This window comes from Salmo salar, chromosome 13 (genome assembly GCF_965601325.2).
Source record: "Salmo salar chromosome 13, fSalSal1, whole genome shotgun sequence".
Taxonomy (NCBI): Eukaryota; Metazoa; Chordata; class Actinopteri; order Salmoniformes; family Salmonidae; genus Salmo; species Salmo salar.
Genome location: NC_138303.1, coordinates 81348827 through 81372936, shown reverse-complemented (window position 1 = coordinate 81372936; position 24110 = coordinate 81348827). Strand labels below are relative to the sequence as shown.

At 45.4% G+C, this 24110-nt stretch overlaps 1 protein-coding gene across 7 annotated transcripts in view; it reads right to left on the bottom strand.

Moving 5' to 3' along the window:
* The window catches only part of auts2a (activator of transcription and developmental regulator AUTS2 a), a 491988-nt gene that overhangs the window by 127034 nt on the left and 340844 nt on the right, over positions 1-24110 (bottom strand). For all 7 annotated transcript variants that reach the window (XM_082960361.1, XM_014137879.3, XM_082960365.1 and 4 more), the window contains one exon: positions 12114-12143. In XM_082960361.1, coding sequence (XP_082816487.1) covers positions 12114-12143 — 30 coding nt within the window. The remainder of the gene's footprint in view (positions 1-12113; positions 12144-24110) is intronic.

The following is a 24110-nucleotide window of genomic DNA, read 5'->3' as shown; positions in this document are numbered from 1 at the left end:
TTAGCTTAAAATGTTGATAAACTATTATTTCTTCACATTTTAGGTGCAGCAATGTGCACACAGCAGTATGCCTACGCGCGAATGTTCCAAAATGCAATTTGCGTTTTCATGGACAGAGATAGAAATATCTGTTTGAAATTTAGATAGAGTGGAGATCTAATGATGTAACAACTATCATAGGTTGCTAACATGACTAGGATAATGCCTCCATGTTTCTATGGTGGGATTTTGGCTATACACTCTTACAAAAAAAGGTGCTATCTAGAACCTAAAAGGGTTCTTTGGCTGTCCCCATAGGAGAACACTTTGAAGAACCCCATTTGGTTTGCACAGAGGGTTCTAAAATGGAACACAAAAGGGTTCTACCAGGAGCCAAACAGGGTTCTCCTATGGGGACAGCCGAATAACCCTTTTGGAACCCTTTTTCTAAGAGTGTAGGCTACTTTAAAGCAAGGTAAGACATCCCTCATAATATGAAGTAAAACATCCAGGTTTCAAACAATTAAGGAACAGGGAAAATACTTCAATGCTAATGGTAGGCCTAACGTTTTTTTGGTAGATGGAAAGGCATTCCCAAAAACCTTCTCAATTAAATGCTAACTAGCTACAAACTAGCCTATGCCTACCTGGCAGAATGATACTGTATGATTATTTGCATCAATCCAGTGGCCATTTGTTTTGCAAACGCCATCTCATGTGCTATAAAAGCACACTAACTCAACAACAGTGCTAAGTCTGTGCACTTGAATTAAATGGTAACTACACTAAAAACCTCCTGATGTGGTTTAAGCATTGTTATGGACTTTTTTTGGACCGTTTTTCTATTTTTAAAAAAGTATGACTTTGAGAGCAAAAAAAAAACATTTTTTTTAAATAAATATGAAACCTATGAATTTCTGACTCAGTTGACAGCCTCATTTATCTGTTTCAATAGTAGGCCTACTATTAACTTACTTGCACAGTACAGCTTGGGTTTGTCTGACTGTGAAAGACCAATATGAGATTTAGCATTTTAGGTGATTCAGAGTGTATGTCAGTTTCTCAGAGTTTCTCATTTTTCACACAGGGCACCTTTCCTTCTCTGGGCGGGCCAAAAGGGATTTCTTTGGCAAATTAGAGTATACCCACTTCTCCAGGCACCACTACACCACTGGTGAAATCATTTGCCAAAAAATAGTCCTAATGTCATTAATATCTTGTTTATGAAGGCTTATTCTCAACATGGTATTATGTGTAAGGAAAAATCCCCAGGGCATGCATGCATGCATGCATACATGCATACATGTTCATTTTTCAGGGCTTAAGTTTTGTTTCCAAAGCAAAGCCTTCCTGTATGCAGCGGATCACATTAAAGCGGTGAAATATATCCACAATTTGCCAGGGACATTTTTCTTTTCCAGGTCAGGAAAAATGGAAATGGTTTTTCTTTCCACAGGAGAGAAAATCTAATTCAAACAGTGTATTTATGTTTTTGGTTGCTGATTAAATTATTCTTTCATTGCCTGTGTTCTCCTTCTGCATTGGGAATTGAAACGTTGCCACTGCCGAGTGTTTTCCCTTCATTCAATTTCAAGGACTTGGCAACCTTGTCCCTATTCAAACGTGTACATTATTACCTTTTATTGTTGGGCATAAATGAATGGTGAGGTCGAGGGCTCTGGAGAGCTAGGACAACACAGGGACAGAGACAGGGAGCGAGAGAGAGAGAAAGAGAAGGAGAGAGAGGAGAGAGAGAGAGGCCGGGAGAGAGGAAGAGAAGAGCTTCTATACCACAGGGACAAAGAGGCTGTAGTGTAGTGTAGCAGTCACCTCTGACCTCTCCTGATCCTCAGTCATGGATGCCCAGAGTCATGGGGAAGAGTAGGAGCTTGTGGGTGTTAGGGAGCCCCACCAGGGACCAGTGAGCCCAACAGTGAGGAGGGGAGAGACCAGTGAAGAAAGAGAGAGAGGCAGTAACCTAACCCTCCCTCAGATTATTGGTCTATCACCCCATCACACGCCTATCAAATACACATTGGGGCTCCACTAGTAGCCTGGCAGACCAGGGGTTGTCCCTTTTATCACTGTGTATTTACTTACAATGTCTCTAGTGTAAGTGTTTGGGGAGTATGGCATGGGTGCTGCTGCTGAGTGGACATTAGTGACATGTTGATTATTGTCCCCATTGTAATGTTGAGTGTTAGCACAGGGAGATGTACTGTGACAGAATGAGGGTATGAGGATATGCCTGCTGGGGGAAGAGACTAATGACTGGGAACTAGGGACTGGGTACTTGTGACTGGGGACTATGGACTGGGTACTAAGAACTATGGACTGGGTACTAAGAACTATGGACTGGGTACTAAGAACTATGGACTGGGTACTTGTGACTGGGAACTAGGGACTGGGTACTTGTGACTGGGGACTATGGACTGGGTACTAAGAACTATGGACTGGGTACTTGTGACTGGGAACTAGGGACTGGGTACTTGTGACTGGGGACTATGGACTGGGTACTTGTGACTGGGAACTAGGGACTGGGTACTAAGGACTGGGAACTATGGACTGGGTACTTGTGACTGGGAACTATGGACTGGGTACTTGTGACTGGGGACTGGACTGGGTACTTGTGACTGGGAACTAGGGACTGGGTACTAAGAACTATGGACTGGGTACTTGTGACTGGGGACTATGGACTGGGTACTTGTGACTGGGAACTAGGGACTGGGTACTAAGGACTGGGAACTATGGACTGGGTACTTGTGACTGGGAACTATGGACTGGGTACTTGTGACTGGGAACTATGGACTGGGTACTTGTGACTGGGAACTAGGGACTGGGTACTAAGGACTGGGAACTATGGACTGGGTACTAAGGACCGGGAACTATGGACTGGGTACTTGTGACTGGGAACTAGGGACTGGGTACTTGTGACTGGGAACTATGGACTGGGTACTTGTGACTGGGAACTAGGGACTGGGTACTAAGGACTGGGAACTATGGACTGGGTACTTGTGACTGGGAACTAGGGACTGGGTACTAAGGACTGGGAACTATGGACTGGGTACTTGTGACTGGGAACTAGGAACTGGGACCTAGGGACTGGGTACTTTGGCTAGTGATGCACCGATATTATATTTTTGGCCGATACCGATATCCAATATTTTCCTTGCCCAAAAAAACGATACCGATAACGATATTTAACATTTTAGCGGCCTTTTAGGCATTTCAGTACAGTTAAATAGTTAACACACACATGGACGCTGTGGTCTAAGGCACTGCATCTCAGTGCAAGAGGCGTCCCTACAGTCCCTGGTTCGAATCCAGGCTGCATCACATCCAGCCGTGATTGGAAGTCTCATAGGGCGGCGCACAGTTGGCCCAGCGTTGTCCGGGTTTGGCCGGGGGAGGCCGTCGTTGTAAATAAGAATTTGTTCTTAACTGACTTGCCTAGTTAAATAAAGATTCCACACACACACCACACTGACCAAAAAGTTATTTTGTTGGCATTTACCAGTAAAACATAATCAAAACCTATTTCTTTCACTTACTTGCTGTGCTGTTTCATTGTTCATTTGTTCAGTTGTTTCATTCTCAACCAGGATTTCTATGGAACGCCATTTGGGTCTTTGCGTGTCAAAAAAGATACATGTCAAATAACATTATTTAACGTGTCAAATAAGCTTGTTGACCAATCAGGACCTGAATATGACTGCATGTCACATAATAATTTAACGTGTTCATAATTTTTTTAACGTAGTTATTACACATTGATTACACTATCACACGCATTTCATATGTCACAACTGCTATGATCCTGGTAAAGTTGTCTCGCGCACCTACAGTGCTGGTCATAAAAACAATGTTCTTCCCCAAAAACATAGCAAAACGACATAATCTGTTTCAGTAGCTGTGTGTCATCATCTAACATAACCCTAATTTACAAGACAGTTCTTATTTGATTAATGGTGGCCGGACCCATCTATGTGAAGCTAGCCACAATAAGGATTAGCCACAATAGTGGACTTTGCGGTCAGCCTTCAAAATAAAAGTATGTAATTTACAGTGATGCAAATTAATACAAATAGTAGAATTATGCCATAATTGAATAGATCATCTAAACGAGTTTGGAATGTTCTTATATAAATTCATCAAAAGCCAATCATTTGTTAATTTGACAAAGATCTGTTCATCACACTGGATGTATTAGACTTTAGAATTGCATTGGGGGCATACTTATTTCACTGTACAGCCTTACCTATGGATTGTGGATCAATGACATGGGGTATCAGTCTACTCAGTGACACCCAGAGAACATTAGCATCGTAGCTCTTATTGTGGGACTCTGAAACCACTGTGAATTGAGCCACATTTATTGTCAACCTATGTGTATTGAACACTATTCCTGAGGAAAAACAATACTGCGTGGACGTTTTGGAGTCTGTGGAGGAATTTGGGAAAAAATATCTTGGGTATTGAGTAAACTGATACCCCATTTCATTGATCCCCAATCCTTATGTAAAGCTGTACAGTGCAATATGAATGTCAATACACACAACAGGCTGACTGGGGAGGTGATTTCACACAGTCACAGTTTCCCGATAAAAGCTACAACGCTAATATTTGAGTAAACTCTTCACAGTTGTGTTCACAGTTGTGTTCTGTGGGTGTCACCGAGTAGACTGATACCCCATTTCATTGCTTCACATTCCAAACTTGTTTAACATTATCTAGTCTAAATATGGCATGTTTCCACCAATTGTAACCTTCTGCATCACTTTCAAAGAGGTACTTTTACTTTGAAGGCAAATCGCAAATTCCACTATTGTGCCTAATCCTTATTGTGGCTAGCTTCACAACACATAACCCGGTCCAGTCGAGCGTCACTAGCCAGATGAAGCTAGCTGGCTGCTTTTAACATTAGCTTTGTGCAACAGGGTTAAGTAGCTGGCTAGCTATTTATTTTCACGAACTGAAGTTCAATTTCAATAGGCGAATAACAAGTGGCTACCTAGCTAATACTTACTCACAAGGATTCCTAAATCATTGCTAAGAATAATGAAAATGACTGCAGGTTTTACTGGTCATTATTTTCAGGCTGGTTGTATTGGTGCTAGCTAGGTACCAAGCTAAAGCTAGCTAGCTACCCCAGAAGTTGCGGTCGAACAAATAATGCTTTATTACCAACGTGGTATTCTAAACACATCGTTCGTGGCTGGTGTTGCTTGTTTTCAGACTTTTTTGTACAGCTTTGTACAGCTTTATCAGTGCTACTGATATTAGTGGTGGCACTTGACTTGCACGTGCAAATTCAGAACACACAACATTCTATAACAGAACTGTGTTATTTGACGTGTCAAATTAAAAGCTTATTTAACATGTCAAATAGTGTTATTGTCAAATAGTGTTATTTGACATGTACCCTTTTTGACACACAAAGACCCAAATGGCGTTCCATAGTATGTTGTGAAGCTAATAGCAGTGACCCTATTACTGTGTAACTCAGGTAGGGCAACATCTGAAAAATAGCGCATACCAATGTTTGCATTTTTAGCTAATATCGGCCGATTCTGATATGTTCGCCGATATATCGTGCATCCCTAACTTGGGCTGTGTCCGAAATGACACCGTATTTCCAATATAGTGACCACAGGAGAGGCAATGGCTAGAGGTAAAAACAGCTACCGCCACAGTGTTACACAGATCTGTACAGGGTCATAGAAATATATACCAGAGGAATGCCCACAATGTACTGGGATGCTAACTGTACATGCAAATGCCCTTACATGCTAGTGATATATTACCTACTAAAATGGGCCACAACCCTACCAGGACAATAAATAGCTCAAAACAGTATTACTACTCTGACATTTAGTCATCATGCAATTAGTAAAAAAAAAAGACTTTTTGACAGTTGATTACATTGGTTGTGTTTAATTATCAGTGTGTCAGTGGGAGAAGTGTAACACTCTCCTCGGGGCATGCTGACCTTCTCTCCCATGGCCCAATGCTCTGCCTTGTCATTATGTACAGCCGTGTGTGTGTGTGTGTGTGTGTGTGTGTGTGTGTGTGTGTGTGTGGGTGTGTGTGTGTGTGTGTGTGTGGGTGTGTGTGTGTGTGTGTGTGTGTGTCTGCTGGGCCTGTGTGGAGAGAGAGAGCATACTGACCTTCTCTCCCATGGCCCAATGCTCTGCCTTGTCATTATGTACAGCCGTGTGTGTGTGTGTGTGTGTGTGTCTGCTGGGCCTGTGTGGAGAGAGAGAGCATGCTGACCTGGCCACCCATCAACCAGCCAGCCCACCATCAGTCCATCCCCATCCATCCATTGCCCCCCTCCCCACTCCTCCTCTCGCCTCTGGCCTCCCTGGCATGCTGTCAGTGTAGCGCTCGGCCAGGGCCCAGGTCTCCACATTAATATCTCATCTGAGCCCGCTAATGAGCTCCTCCTGCTCACCCACCTCTGGGGCTCGGCTGATTACCAGACAGGGGGGGAGACCATTTGTCAATGGCAAGAGGTGGCATTTACACCGCTGACCTTGCTTGGCAGGGCGGGAGGGAGGGAGGGAAAAACGCTGTAGAGCAGAGCGCTTCCACATTGTTTCCACTGTTTTCATTGTCTTCTGTTCCATGTCTGAGGACTATTTCTGTCCGTGAAAGTGAAGGATTGATGGAGCGAGGGATCGAGATAGGAAGGGAGCAGAGGGGGTGTTGCTGTCTGAATGTTCTCGATCTGTCAGGGGTGTTCTTCTGATTCATCGTCTTAAGCGAAAATTGCTCAGAGGGACAAATGTCAAGGCACAATTCCTTTTATATTCCTCATTTCATAGCTTCTTGTTATTGTAAATGAAAGCCTGCTCTTTCCCTCTCCCTTGCTCCCTCTATCTTTTTCTGTGTGTGTGTGTGTGTGTGTGTGTGTGTGTGTGTGTGTGTGTGTGTGTGTGTGTGTGTGTGTGTGTGTTTGTGTGAGGTAGCAGGCTGCTGTGGTCAGCCTCGGAGGGAGTGGGGATTTGTCAGTAGTGAGATGGAGGGGACCTGTGTAGGTCTGTGACACTGGCTAACCTTGGCTGGGGCTGCTGGTACTCCGGGGTATCCATCACAGTGGCAGCCCTGAGCCCCCTGCCCCTGCTCCCCTCCTGGTCCTGGGGAAAAGCCACAGAAGTTGCCGGGGGAGGAGAAAAAGCTAGTAAAAATGTAATGCACTCCGCAGAGCGGTCATGTCATACTTGGTTATGGAAAATAATCCCAGATGCCTGCAGTGCTAAAATGGAGCTGTAATGTGCTCGCCTCCTAACCCGGCCTGACAGCCATGATGTACGACTACCATTACCGGAAAATATCACTTCAACTAACCCATGATCCGGCTCCGCTAAGGGTCATATTATCCATGAGGAACAAATCACACTCCCCCAAAGTAAATACAAATTTCCTACACAGACTGGGTACAAAGACGGGAGAATGGGGGGAGAGGGAGAGGGGGGAGCGGTAAGTTGCCCATGACAACGCTCTGCAGAGTGACAAGGATGATAGAGTACATGACAAATCATGGTCTGACAGGGTACTCTAGTGCAATCAGCCTCAGCCTCGGCCTAGCGAGCACCCACTCAGGCCTGTAAACACTATACTCTTCCTTTGGAGGGGGCAAAACACAATCTTTTAACGCTGACAAGTCGCTCTCTGCTTTTTATTACTCATCCAGCTCCCCAGCAATGGGGGAGGGGGGAGACAAAACGTTTTTATGTACAGCTCTGTTCGTTCGTTGAGTGATTGAGAAACGCCTGAGGGCAAACCCTGCAAAACAATAAAAAACAGAAACAGGAAATATATTACCAGCTCAGATCTTTATTTGATGTCAAGGACAAACAGGTCCTCTCCATGGCGGCTCCACTAAAGCATCCACTTACAGCCTCCCCTTGCCTCCAATAAGAGCCAACTATGGCAAATTACACCACTTTTCCATGCCAGGCCGTTAATAAGACACAAACCGCTTTCAAAATGGCATTTACTGCTTAGTGGCCAAATGCTGATAGACTGATGGTGAATAAATACACACTTAGTGAAGGTGTGGTCTAGGTAAAGAGGCTCTGGGGCATGAGGAATAAAAGACAGTTGAATGATAAGGTATTGTGGATTAGCTTTATATTAGAGGGAGGATGAGAGGACTCGTTGTCTTCATAAAAGGCCTAAGTAATCTTCAGTCACTCAGGGCTGGGGGCTGATGCTCTAGTCTAGTAGAAAGGACTTGAACACCACCAGATATCTTTGTAAAGAATTTGACTGGTAGTTTATGGTGCAACTTACCAAGAAAATCACTTAAGCACTTAGGTAGTCTGGTCTGGAGAGTGGCTGGTGCTCTTGACTATGTTAAAAGTAATTTCCATAGAACTGTCATCAGTCATTTCCATTGTATAACTAATGCTTCGAAAGAGTTTTCAAGAAAAACACATTTTGAGAATAAAAGCTGCATATTTGAATCTTACGCAAGTGTATCCACATGCACAAGGAGAAGCATAGGGAATTTTTCTTAAATAACTGAAAGATGGTCTGGGCACATAAACACGTGCACTTCAGCGTTAAATACTGAGCACATTTCACATTCACTTTAGCCTCATCAGCCTTTAAACGCTCTCAGATGGTGAAAAACCTGTTGGCGTTAACTACGGCATGAAACCTTCCCTCTCCCTCTCTCTCTCCGCCGCTCCTCTCGTCCAGCCAGTAATCCTGCTCTAAAAATGTGACTCAAGCTGCTCCAAATGAACAAACCATTCCTACCTGTTCCTGGATCAGATTCAAGCCTGCCTAACCTGGGGAGAGAGACAGAGAGACGGAATACTATTGCTGACTCTTGAGCTTTCAAGAATGGAACCTGGAAGCGGGGCCAAGCACACTTTACAGCCAGGGCTAGGATTGAAATGTCCAGGCTGGCCAAAGCTTTGAGAAGAGTTTGGCTCAGACTCACTGGATGAGCTTTTTTCTCTCTCTTGTATACCGACGCCAATTCATCAACCACCGGGAGTCCCTGGACAGACCCCGGGTGCAGGCCCTGAGCCCAGATGGACCGGCCCACGCTGTCTGATGAAAAGAGGACAGACCGTACCATTCAATAACATGCTGGGTAACAACAAGATGGGCCATCAAACACTATTACAGGGACAAAGAGACAGAACAATGCCATAGATATGTAGCGTACCATCTCCCTCAGACCAGACACAGAGACTTCTTTAACATTCTAACCAATTACAGTAATGATGGTATTGTAACATTGTCTGTTAAAGTGACAGTAGGATGAGAACCCCCTGTCCCCTCGTCTTAACTCTAAAGAAAATAAGAAGATAGCTAGGGTTAATAATAAACACAGAGGTGTGTGTGCCCTGGCTTCTATCTGTCAGCCGACATACCATTATCATGTCATGTTAGAGGACTCCCGTCCAACAGGTCACTTTGTAGAGAGCGCCCAGGAGAACATCCATGTCACAGCATTGACAGTGTTGATAGGGCCATGCAAATCAAATCAAAGCACATTTTATTGGTAGCGAAATGTATTGTAGAGAAATGCTTGTGCTTCTAGTTCTGACCGTGCAGTAATATAGGTGTTCCAAATAAAAAAGGTCTGTCTCATCCTTTGACACTAACAGTGGGAGACACACACGACAGATCCAACTCTAAAGTGTCCTTCTACCAGTATTCTCCCCGCCCGGCGACCACAGTCAGAGGCCACTGCATGCAAGTCAGACGAGTGAGCTATGTGGGCAGCGCAGGGGCTATTTTCTGAGATTCAAGACCTTCTGAAAATAGCTCGTTTGATTTGCAATTCATTTTTTTTACCAAAAATGAAAAGATAATAAAATGAAAAGTAATTCAGAAACTGTAAAACATCCACCGAGCGGCGAGGGCATTTTTTCATAGGAGGGCAAAAGGGCAGGTGCTCAGGCACTGGTTGAACCATATCTGTGCACCTGCCTGAGTGTTGACTGCCCTTTGGAGACAGGATGTGTTAAAAGAACACACACACACATACTCATCCACCACACACACAAGCACGCATGCACACACACACGCACGCACGCACGCACGCACACACACACACACACAACAGAGAGAGGCGAATAGCTGGCTCTTATCAGTGCCCCTGCGGCTCCTGTCACCACAGCAGAGGCCTCTCTACACCAGGCAGAACGTGATTTCTCCTGGGAACACTTTTCCATTTCCTGATTCTGAAGGAAACTAAATAAGCCATGTTGGTCCTCATCTGAATACATTTGACCCGTTAAAACGACTGTACCCCCCCCTTCCTCTCCACCTCCGTTTTCTAAAGTAGAACACATCCACAGAATGCAAATAATCCCAGTGGTGGGTGGATGGAGAGAGAGAAAGATGGATAGTGAGAGAGAGAGAGAGAGAGAGAGAGAGAGAGAGAGAGAGAGAGAGAGAGAGAGAGAGAGAGAGAGAGGGAGAGTGAGAGAGAGGGAGAGAGATGATAGTGAGAGAGAGAGAGAGAGAGAGAGAGAGAGAGAGAGAGAGATGGAGAGTGAGAGAGAAAGATTGAGAGAGAAAGATAGAGAGAGAGAGAGGGAGAGAGAGAGAGGGAGAGAGATGGATAGTGAGAGAGAGAGAGAGAGAGAGAGAGAGGGAGAGAGAGAGAGATGGATAGTGAGAGAGAGCGAGAGAGAGAGGGAGAGAGATGGATAGTGAGAGAGAGAGAGAGAGAGAGAGAGGGAGAGAGAGAGGGAGAGAGATGGAGAGTGAGAGAGAAAGATTGAGAGAGAAAGATAGAGAGAGAGAGAGATGAAGCGGGAGAGGCTGATGCCTGGCAGGGACAGATAGTGACTGAGGTGACTACAGGGTAACAGGATTGACGCTGAGGAGCGTGAGCTTCAATTACTCCGTAACACAGAGGGGAACGGTGGCAGTCAGCGATCAGAGCTACCCTATTTACTAAATCACTCCTCTGTTATTTTAACACACAATTAATCTATGACAGAAAGGTACTGCGTGGCACTCGGCTCTGTTCATCCCCACTGTAATGTGAGCCGGGATGAATGAATAAAATCTCTGGGGGGATTACAGGCTAAGACGTGTTGCTGAAAGAAAAGGACTTGCCACGGCGACAGGGGTAATTTGAATCGACCGCACTGAGTAAACAAAAGCGACTAAACAAAACAACAAACAGCAAATGGTACTCTAAATCATAACACTGTAGCTGGATTTACAGTTACAAGTTTACCGTTCCTGGAAAATATGGCTCCTCAGAGGGATATGTGAATACTATGCAATATCTCCGAATAAGTTCAGACCACCGGCAAATATCCAAGTTTGCAACATATAGACCAACTCAGAGCCACATGGTTTTGGACAAACCTACATTAAAATACATTCTCTTTAAGATAAGAGACCTCTCTACACTATGAATATAGGAAGATAGGTTAATAATAGTGTTAACAGGGAAACACGGAAGAACTACACTTTGTATACTATTATTTCAGTTTTATACTAGAGGTGAAGACAGTGAAGCACATTGCAGGACACAATGCTTCTGTGAGGGACAATTACAGAAAATACTGTATAAACCCTGATGGAAAAACGCACAGCCATTACACTTAACTGTAATCTAAAGCCATAACAGTTCAATTTAGATTGCGTACATCATTTAGTCATATATAATTAATTTGCAGCTAATTAGGCCTTTCCAACGGTTATTAACTAGATGTTTAATTCTAATTAAATAGAAATGCACACTTAAAGAAAGTCTAATATTTGATCCTCGTTGAAACCACATTGATAAAAGATACATGAAAATGATCTGCATTATCACTCCAGTATTAATGCTAAATTGTAATTATTTCGACTCTATGGCCTATTTATTGCCTTACCCCCCTACTCTTCTACATTTGCACACACTGTACATATATTTTTCTATTGTGTTATTGACTGCACGTTTGTTTATGTGTAACTCTGTGTTGTTGTTTTTGTCGCACTGCTTTGCTTTATCTTGACCAGGTCGCAGTTGTAAATGAGAACTTGTTCTCAACTGGCCTACCTGGTTAAATAAAGGTGATATAAAATAAAAAATCAAATAAAGTTGCAAGAAGGAAGAAATGGCTCCGTAGAGAAAGGTAAACACTAAAATGGAGTCTTACCTTGTGTTCCTGGTCGCTCTCGCTGTCACACTGTAAGATAAGAGAGGAACATGGTTAGAATAACTAGGCACCGTGTCTTTAATTATAAAGTCCCTCGCCCTTCTTTTTACTTGATTTCATTCAAATGTGAGTGTACATAATCTAATTTACCTTGTCACACAGCACGTCGTACCAGGTCTTTAATGGAGACCTCAGTACAGAATAGTATTTCCATCACATTCAATGGGCGAATGTCATTAGGCCAGTCCATTATACTGTTTAGCGGAGACATGGACCAGAATATGAAACAAAAGGGCCCACAAAATATCTCATGCAAGCATCTGGTCGTTCTTATTAAGAATCAGAACAAAACATTCTGGAGCTGGAGTCTCAAAGGACAAGGAGCACTGGAATTACAATTTTCTGGGATGTAGGTCTATTTCTTCTTATTTTTTTAATATAAATGGTTGAGGAGCAGGATGGAAGGATGGAGAAAAGAGAAACAGAAAGGGGGCCTTTAAAAAAAAAAGGTTGGATTTCAGTTTTTCTTCCCCAATTTCAATTTCAAGGTTCACTTAATTCTTTATCAACTAATTAGCGGGATGCTGGGCGGCCGGCGGCCCTCGAAGTTGTGCATATGGCCAAGGAGAGGGGAGGCACTGGAGTCGGTAATGAAGAAGGCACTGGGTGGGTGGGTGTGTGTGTGTTTGTGTGTGAAGCGGGGGGGGGGTAGTGTCGATTAAAGCACAGAGGGTTTATCCCTGTGCCAGCACAGTGTGGGGTGATTGACTGACAGCGCTGGGAGCCAGGCCATGGTGGGGGCCGGGCCCCTGCCTGCCTAAGCCTGGTGCTTTTTATTTTTTATTTTCTGTTGAGCCGGATCCCTGCTGCCTGCTGAGTTCAAAGGTAGAAGGCAGGCTGGGCCTCTGGCTCTGTATTCCCCTGGCTGAGTCGACCAGTGGAGAGGGAGAGGGGTCCGCACTGCACTGTGAGCTCAGCAGGAGCAGGGCATCCAATTTTCAGGCCTGTACCACACAGCCCCAGGGGCCAGCCCCCGGCACACTGCCATGACGGTCAGCTCCAGCACCTCATAAATTATGCAGAGGCAATAAACGCACTGAGAAAACACTCTCTCTCTATCACTCCTTCCTTCCCCCTGCGTTAATACACAGTACACAGAGAGCCAAGCCAACAGACAGACTACATAGCCTGTCAGCTGGAAACATAAACAAGGCTAATGTACGCTATTACATACAACAATGCATGTTCTACAAATCAGGCATGCTAACTGTAACTACGTGTATATATTTACTCCAGTAAGTGAATAAAAGGGCCTGTCAGTGCATCTCTCACGGCACGGTACAGAACAACAGACTCCCACACAGAGTTAATGCAAGAGCAGACAGGATATGATGAGTTGTATTACTGTCTGAACTACTTCCATGTGTTTAAGCCTTCAGACTGTGACGAGAGTAATGTGACCCAGGACTCATTAGTGTCTGCAGTCTCTGTGCAGAGCACACCAAGCAGAGCAGACAGGCAGGCGAGGAGTTAAAATAATGGGGACATTTATTTTTCCACTGTGTTGTGATCCATAAAAAACGCCTCCAGCCTTTCTGTCTTTCTTTCTTTTCTTTTTTTTCTTCCCCCCTTCCATTCCCTTTTTCCCATGCCTGCCTGTGCAGCCAATTGCTTTGATTGCCGAGATAGAAGCAGGCTGGAATGACTTGCCCTTGCTTGTGAAGCAAATGGAACACGCTAATAGAAGTCATCGTATTACCCGATGCAAAAGTGCCATAGCTCATTACTTTAAGATAAAAGGATATCATTGTAGACGGCGAGCAGAATTGACTTTCTAGCGGCGCGACTTGATGATGATTTAATCAACTGCTCTCTTTCGCTTCTCATCTCTTCGCCTGTCGCTTCTGCAGGTGCCACTACACGAGACTCACACAGCTAGTGGGGGAAGAGAAGAGAAAAATAAATTGCTGTCATTACTTCTTTCCCCGAGAATAGAGGTATGCTAATTTCTCCTCCGTACAAAGGGAGTGGGAGAGAGAAAACAGAGAAAACTTAATAAAATGGAAATACCTTTATAATGAGCAAAGTAAGAAAGCCTGAGATCAAGACTGACAGGCAAGGGCAGGCAATTTGTACGTCCTTTAAGCACAAGACGCCACGCTCCCTCACACTCACTGCACTACACAGGGAAAAGCAACCAATAATAATAACGCTAAAAAGATAAAAACATCTCTGACATAGGGAGCCGTCAGTCACTGATTAGTGATCATGGTGCGTTAATATGCAGTTATGCAGTGTGGCTCAGAGAGAGGAGCACCATCATTGGCAAATCTACTGTGTTCTTTTCCATATACTGAGTCCCATGTTGAAATACAGAGGCACTGCAGGGAGCCTAGGCTAGATAGTAACACTGTGAGCCAAAGATTATGAGGATGTCATATCTCAACTACAACAGTACTGTTATGGCTGCACATTTGAAAGTTGGATGACTACAGACATGACAGGTAGACATTTTATTTCATTATTATATTACATTATTCTCTACTGAACAAAAATATAAACGCAACATGTAAAGTGTTGGTTCCATGTTTTATGAGCTGAAATAAAAGATGCCAGAAATGTTCCATACTGTAAGGGCTGTCTTCAGGAATGGACCAAAATGCAGCGGAGTTAGTATTCATCTTTCAATTTAATTAGAAAGAACACTATACAAAACAAAAACAAGGAAACTGACAGCCAATAGTCCTGTCAGGTGCAACCACACTAAACAAGAAACAATTACCCACAAACCCCAGTGACAAACAACTCCTACATATGTGACTCCCAATCAGGAACAACGATTCCCAGCTGTTCCTGATCAGGAGTCACAAGACACACACCAGACTGCCACGTCCTGACCCCCAAACTACTACACCAGCTCCATCTGCTGGTCAGGACGTGACACATACGTACAAAAAGCTTTTTCTCTCAAATGTTGTGCACCAATGTGTTTAGATCCCTGTTAGTGAGCATTTCTCCTTAGTCAAGATAATCCATCTACCTGACAGACCTGACAGACGTGGCATATCAAGAAGCAGATTAAACAGCACCTTGTGCTGGGGACAATAAAAGGCCACTCTAAAATGTGCAGTTTTGTCACACAACACAATGCCACAGATGTTTTGAGGGAGTGTCCAATTGGCATGCTGACTGCAGGAATGTAACCAGAGCTGTTGCCAGAGAATTGAATGTTAACGTCTTTACTATAACCGGCCTCCCAACTGGATATCACATGTAACCACGTCAGTCCAGGACCAACCGGATATCACATGTAACCACGTCAGCCCAGGACCAACCGGATATCACATGTAACCACGTCAGCCCAGGACCAACCGGATATCACATGTAACCACGTCAGCCCAGGACCAACCGGATATCACATGTAACCACGTCAGTCCAGGACCAACCGGATATCACATGTAACCACGTCAGCCCAGGACCAACCGGATATCACATGTAACCACGTCAGCCCAGGACCAACCGGATATCACATGTAACCACGTCAGCCCAGGACCAACCGGATATCACATGTAACCACGTCAGTCCAGGACCAACCGGATATCACATGTAACCACGTCAGGCCAGGACCAACCGGATATCACATGTAACCACGTCAGCCCAGGACCAACCGGATATCACATGTAACCACGTCAGTCCAGGACCAACCGGATATCACATGTAACCACGTCAGCCCAGGACCAACCGGATATCACATGTAACCACGTCAGTCCAGGACCAACCGGATATCACATGTAACCACGTCAGCCCAGGACCAACCGGATATCACATGTAACCACGTCAGCCCAGGACCAACCGGATATCACATGTAACCACGTCAGTCCAGGACCAACCGGATATCACATGTAACCACGTCAGTCCAGGACCAACCGGATATCACATGTAACCACGTCAGCCCAGGACCAACCGGATATCACATGTAACCACGTCAGTCCAGGACCAACCGGATATCACATGTAACCACGTCATTCCAGGACCAACCGGATATCACATGTAACCACGTCAGCCCAGGACCAACCGGATATCACATGTAACCACGTCAGTCCAGGACCAACCGGATATCACATGTAACCACGTCAGTCCAGGACCAACCGGATATCACGTGTAACCACGTCAGCCCAGGACCAACCGGATATCACATGTAACCACGTCAGCCCAAGACCAACCGGATATCACGTGTAACCACGTCAGCCCAGGACCAACCGGATATCACATGTAACCACGTCAGTCCAGGACCAACCGGATATCACATGTAACCACGTCAGCCCAGGACCAACCGGATATCACATGTAACCACGTCAGGCCAGGACCAACCGGATATCACATGTAACCACGTCAGTCCAGGACCAACCGGATATCACATGTAACCACGTCAGCCCAGGACCAACCGGATATCACATGTAACCACGTCAGTCCAGGACCAACCGGATATCACATGTAACCACGTCAGCCCAGGACCAACCGGATATCACATGTAACCACGTCAGCCCAGGACCAACCGGATATCACATGTAACCACGTCAGCCCAGGACCAACCGGATATCACATGTAACCACGTCAGCCCAGGACCTCCACATCCGGCTACTTCACCTGCTGAGTTTTTCTGTCTGTAATAAAACCCTTTTTTGAGGAAAAACACATGCTGATTGTCTGGGCCTGCCTCCCAAGTGGGTGGGCCCCTGCCCAGTCATTTGAAATTCATAGATTAGGGCGTAATTAATTAATTTCAATTGACTGATTTCCTTATATGAACTGTACCTCAGTAAAACCATTGAAATTGTTGCATGTTATGTTTATATTTTTGTTCAGTATACATTATAATTATTGGAAAGGGTTTTAAATGATGAGTGCTCATGAAAAGGAGTAGGTATAGTATGCTAGCAAAAGCAGTGAAATCTAGTGCAATATAAAAACAGTACTGTAAATAGGAGAAATAACAGCAAAAACTATTTCAGAAGGGAAACCAAAAAAACGAGGGCATGAATATGTAAAAAAACAGAAAGCAATACTCTAGCCAGGCCCAGTGGTATTCACACAGCCCTAGCATTATACTGTATAACCCAGACCCCAGACCTCAGTGTTTAGGTTAAGTAACAGAGGATTGTCAAACATTACCCTCAGCGCTAAGAGCTGTTGATGCTGCCCTGTATCCGGTGAACCTCTAATTACCCTGACTTCCCCTCCATGACCCCATCTCCCTCCACCTCCACCCCTCCATTTGGCTGAGTGCACTTACACATTCCCTACAATGTGTCCAAGCATCAAGGCTGTTGTTTATATCGGACTCAGAGTAGGAGAAAATGATTCTGTGTCCGTAAGCCTCTGTAGTCTCCAGCTGAGAGTAATATCAGCCCAATAGACATAGGAGACAGGGAACAGACAGGGAACATGAGGAGAGATGTCCTGAATTGTCAATGATTCAGCTAGCTCTGCTCTGCTCTCCTCTCATAAGCAACATCAGTGTCTGTCTGTGTCTGGCTCTGCCAAACTCCCCAACAGAAACAACTATTGTCATAAGGAGTCTTGCCCACCACATCAAACAGAGATGCGTGAGAGAAATGCATGCCATGGTGTGTACTGTATCTACTCAGATACAAAATGTTTAGGCATAGAATCTGGAATCATGGAATCTGTGGTTCCAAATGCACTGTTTCTCAAATGCAAACAGATGCTACGTCAATCAAATAAATATCATTCCTCAACAACCATTCAGAGAGGCATGCTGAAGGGGGTTTATTCTAATTTCACATGTCTCTAACGTCAGCACTAGCCTCTGATCTAATATTCTCTCAAATGTCAACTTCTTCAATATAGATGGGCATTGTGCCATGCCATCCCTAGTCTGGTATTAGCCTGAGGTGCCGCTGGTCACTGTCCATGACCCTAGAATTTATGACAGTACCGTTGATATCTGCTTCATTTAAAGGGCCAGTGTAGCTGAGGACTGGGATGGTTATCGTCCTGGGCCACATTTCCTGCAGAATCACTGAGGGGGTTAAAGCTGAGGGACTTCCTGGTTAAATAAAGGATAAATAGAAAGGCCTGTCTGTCTGCCTGCCTGCCTGGAAGCTAGTGGGACAGCAGCATGAAGGATTGCAGGCGGACAGAACAGTACATCACTGGGGCCAAGCTCCCTGCCATCAAGGACCTCTATATCGGCGGTGTTTAAAGAAGGTCCGGAAAATCGTCAAAGACCCTAAACACCCGAGCCATAGACGATTTTCTCTGCTGCCGCACGTACCGGTGCCGGTGCATCAGGTCTGACACCAACAGGCTCTTGAACAGCTTCTATCCCCAAGCAATACGACTGATATACAGCTATCAAAATAGCTACACGGACCGAGTTTACCTTGTATCTTATTGACCTTTTATTTCAGGATTTTGTCTCTCTGCACATTCACAGGGCCCTACATACTCATACACACTGTCACTCCAACACACACACAAACACTCACTCCATCATTTGCTCACTCACACATAATATGCACATACATTTATACTGACTCTACATACATGTACACCCACTCACATACAAGCTGCTGCTACTCTGTTTATCTTATATCCTGTTGCCTAGTCACCTTACCCCTATACATATCTACCTCCATCCAGTATCCCTGCACATAAATATGGTATTGGAACTGACTTTTTATGTATTTCCTGTATACATTATGCTTACTTACTTACTTAGTGTATGTCATATTTCTTATTTCTCGTTAGTTTTTTTCTAGTATTATATTGTTATTGATTATTGCATTGTTGGGTTTTGAGTTTGCAAGAAAGGCATTTCACTGTACTGTGACATTAAAACTTGAAATGTGAAAAGCTATTGCCAGAGTCCTCTCAGACTGTGCCACTTTGATGTGCCGCCGTCAAGGGCTCCTCTTCCTTTTTGGTCCCTCCCAGAGTAAAGCTGCGCGTCCTGATGGTTTTCTGATGCAAACAGTCGCATGGCAAAATGGTTTTTTCCCCTCCCGCTGCCTGCTCTTCCATCTGCTGCTGGGGCCTGGGCGCCGCCGACCGCCTGCCTGTCACAGTGTGCATGGAAATTAGCTAGGGAGGAGGCACTCGCTTGTGCTAATTACATTTTAATCATTGGAAATGTGTTGGCAAATCAAGGCTTGATTGCCATCTTCGAGCCCCGCGCTCCTCCCTGCAGAGCAGAGCGGAAGGGAAGCTTGCCTGCCATGGAGGCGTCTGAGTCCGGGCCTGCGCCTCCCCGCTCCTCCCTCCCTTTAACTCCCTGCCTCCCTCCCTCCTCATGCCTCCCTCCCACAATATGGCGGTGTGCCGGGCCTACCACTGGGCTGGGCACTGGCGTGTTATTCACAGGGAATAGAGGTGATGGTGGTGAGGCTGGCAGGGATATGTGCCATGCTCATTCTCACATCCCCATGCCCACGCAAGGCACAGTCTGCCAGCATGTCCCTGTCCCAGTACCACCACTGTGAGCTGAGGAACAGAAAATGGCAAATCTACCCTGGTAGTAGGGGGAGACTGATGAGCTCAGGGTTTACAACACATGGATCACAGTCAGGACTGAGGACTGGAGCAGACTGGGCCAACAGGACATACTTACAAATTAGTTTCTATCAAAATAAAATTGAGAGAGTGGATTGCTAATTCGAATGTCTGACAATTATGATAATATCTTCACTTCCGACAGAGAGAAAGAGAGAGGAAATAAGGGAGAGAAAGGAAGGAAGAGAAAGAGAGTTTTTCTCATTGTCGGCAACAGGACACTGGGCCATCCGTCTTGGAGATGGGAAGCAGATATACTGTCCAGTCAGACAGGCTGCTCCAGACAGACACACCAAAGGCCTGTGCAAATCAAATCAAACATCCACTTCCTCCAGGTACCCCGGCCATTAGGCTACCATAGATCTCAATCACAAAGCCCAACTGTAACTTTAGCCTCTAACTCAGAGGAATATTAGGTGTGAGCTGAACGGCACAATATACCGGTAAACATTATTTATGCTAATAACTCTTAATCTAAATCAGGTTCATTTGTGTCACATACTTACTACCAACCGCACTAGCGAATCACGATAAAGGGATCACGGTGGAATGCATATAAAATAAACCCAGACCCCAGGCCATTTTATCTTCATGTTCCTAACGCAGAAAAAACATTGAAAAACCTTGCATTTCCCCGCCAATATATTCTTAAAAAGACAGTTTTACAAAAACACTGGGTTCCCAAATGGAAGGAAATTCAACATGACATGTCTGACTAGGCTGGGTCATTAAAATAAAGCCAAGGTCTGTAGCGATGGCATCTAACATCTAATTTCCCCAGCATCTGCTTGATGTCTAGCTGTCATATAAAGTATGGAGGGGGAAGAGGGAAAAAATGACAACCACCCCCTACTAGCTGGAGGGCTTCAGACAGTCTGCAGCACAGCCACAGTGACATAAGGCTAACGTCTCCTCCACTGGCCAAGTGTGTCCCTCCCGTCAGACCAGAGAGAGAGAGAACGGAGAGGGAGGAGCTGTCTGCTGTCTGGCCCAATATAACCAGGCCTGATCCACCCGCCCGATGGCCTGTCCACCCGCCCGTCCACCCCTATCCAATTGCAGCAGGCCAACATCTGAAAGCAATTTTCTTTCAAATGTACAACTCTATCCAGACAACATTCATTTTGACCGCGAGCTGAACGCATTGGAATAGAGGAGGGATGGAGAGAGGGTGGAAAAAAGCACCCTCTATAAAATAATAAGAGCTTTATAGTCTATGACCTCTGGTTTCAATACTCGAGAGTGCAATATTAGGCGCATTCCTTTAAAGTTGTTTTCCTCTGGAATCTGCCCAGGCTTATTGAAAGAGCATTCGAGAGAGAGAGAACTTTCTTGGATGAGGTTATTTTTTATTATTATGTCTATATTGGTTAATCTCTTATGGTTTACATTAGAACAACACCAATAATGGCAAATTAGAGAGCGGGATCTGTGTGTGTGTAAAGGGATTCCATTTGGATGTGTTAGCTCAGAAGTGTAAAAGATGAATGCTTGAAAGGCAGACACCTCTTTGCAAAGGGAAAAATCACACACACACCATACACAGACATATTTCGCCTGGGGTAAAACGATGGGTTGCGGGGGTAGAGAAGGTGTACACGTGTGTCTGTGGGTGCACGTGTGTGTGTTGGTATCTGCGTGCATATCGGGAGGAGGTGGTGTCATTCTTTAAAATAACTTGTCAGTTAAGCTGCTCTCCTCAGCAGATGTGCCGACAGAGCCCTGAAGTGGTGCTTGGCACAGACAGATGGTGCCGCAGGGCACAGCACTCAGCTGATCTACAGGGGTGGGCCCCGCCTGCCAGCCCCCGCCTGCCAGCCCCTGCCCGCCCACCCTACCAGGGACTGGGAGGGGGAGGAGGGGAGGTGGAGGAGGGAGGGCACTCTGCTTGTCTATCAGCAGGCAACAAATCCATCTGTTACACACAAACTCCAAGTTCAACATCTCAGAGTGAAGAGACATCTCAACATGGTTCTCTCAGTCACGGTGTGGGGCAGGGTGGCGAGGTGAGGTGTGAAGAGGCATCTCAACATGGTTCTCTCAGTCACGGTGTGGGGCAGGGTGGTGAGGTGAGGTGTGAAGAGGCATCTCAACATGGTTCTCTCAGTCACGGTGTGGGGCAGGGTGGTGAGGTGAGGTGTGAAGAGGCATCTCAACATGGTTCTCTCAGTCACGGTGTGGGGCAGGGTGGCGAGGTGAGGTGTGAAGAGGCATCTCAACATGGTTCTCTCAGTCACGGTGTGGGGCAGGGTGGTGAGGTGAGGTGTGAAGAGGCATCTCAACATGGTTCTCTCAGTCACGGTGTGGGGCAGGGTGGTGAGGTGAGGTGTGAAGAGGCATCTCAACATGGTTCTCTCAGTCACGGTGTGGGGAAGGGTGGTGAGGTGAGGTGTGAAGAGGCATCTCAACATGGTACTCTCAGTCACGGTGTGGGGCAGGGTGGTGAGGTGAGGTGTGAAGCGGCATCTCAACATGGTTCTCTCAGTCACGGTGTGGGGCAGGGTGGTGAGGTGAGGTGTGAAGAGGCATCTCAACATGGTTCTCTCAGTCACGGTGTGGGGCAGGGTGGTGAGGTGAGGTGTGAAGAGGCATCTCAACATGGTTCTCTCAGTCACGGTGTGGGGCAGGGTGGTGTGGTGAGGTGTGAAGAGGCATCTCAACATGGTTCTCTCAGTCACGGTGTGGGGCAGGGTGGTGAGGTGAGGTGTGAAGAGGCATCTCAACATGGTTCTCTCAGTCACGGTGTGGGGCAGGGTGGTGAGGTGAGGTGTGAAGAGGCATCTCAACATGGTTCTCTCAGTCACGGTGTGGGGCAGGGTGGTGAGGTGAGGTGTGAAGAGGCATCTCAACATGGTTCTCTCAGTCACGGTGTGGGGCAGGGTGGTGAGGTGAGGTGTGAAGAGGCATCTCAACATGGTTCTCTCAGTCACGGTGTGGGGCAGGGTGGTGAGGTGAGGTGTGAAGAGGCATCTCAACATGGTACTCTCAGTCACGGTGTGGGGCAGGGTGGTGAGGTGAGGTGTGTAGGCGGTGCCTCAAGGTGGGAAGCATTTACTGAAGGTTAAAGGGATTTAAATAGAAATTCACACACAGACACACACACACACACACACACACACACACACACACACACACACACACACACACACACACACACACACACACACACACACACACACACACACACACACACACACAGCATCACACCTGCACCCCGTTTTCCTGTCTTGTCCAACGTAACCTAGTTGGGGAGTTGGGGCGCCAAGCAGATGCTGGCTTAATCAAAGATGAATGGAAGGATTTTGAGACAATTACATACATCAAATTGCATTGTTTGCGCCATTATGGCATGTCCCCTGAGACAGGTCCACTTGGTGTGAATTTTAATTAGTGCACACATGGCATACATTAATTAGCATTGATGTCAGTTGGCATCTTTACTGCAGCAATCTATTCTAACACACAGACAGAGGTCACATGCATACTGTGATTATGTCAATATCAGCCTCATTTGCTGCATGTGTTCAGGTTCATGTATAAAGACTTCAACTTATAATAGAATGCATCTGACTAAATCTGACTAAAAGGATATGCTAATCAAAAAAGGTATATATAAAAACAATTTTTTTAAAAGATGTACAATTCAGTTAATCGGAAGTCATTTGTTTGAAGTCATTGGTTTGAAGTCATTGGCAAATTATATTTTATCCTGTTACTGCACGCAAACCCTACCTCTTACAGATAGCTGCTGGTATTATTACTGAACCTGGGGCTCACGTTTTTAACTTGACTCTCTGGACCAATTCCATACCCTGCATTTGGAAATCAGCTTATGTCCTCCCACTGCTAAAGGGTGGAGTCCCTCAGATGCTAATACCTATCGTCCTCTCTCTAAACTCCATATCCTATCCAAAGTCTATGAATCCCTAGTGAACTCACAGTTAAAACACTTCTTCATTGAAAAGAACATACTGAGCGGGCTTCAGTCTGGCTTTAGATCGGGGCACAGCACCACAACCTCAGCTATGGCAGTGGCAAACAACATCATTAATGCACTTGATAAAAAGCAACATTGTGCTGCAGTGTTTGTGGATTCATCAAAGTCCTTTGATTCGGTTGACCATGAATTGTTGCTAGCTAGACTCAGAAACATTGGTCTCAGTGAAGGGGCAGTAAATTGGTTTAAGAACTATTTTTCTGACAGAACACAATGTGTATATGCTGACAATGACAAGTCTAGCTTTCTTGAGATTAATAGAGGTGTGCCCCAGATTTCCATTTTAGCTCCTGTGTTGTTCTCACATTTTTTTTGTGATTTGGGAAATGAGATGCAACCAGCAAAGTTACATCTATATACAGATGATACAGTCATATACTCATGTGCTCCTTCTCTGGTTCAGGCTGTTGAAGAGCTCCAGACTG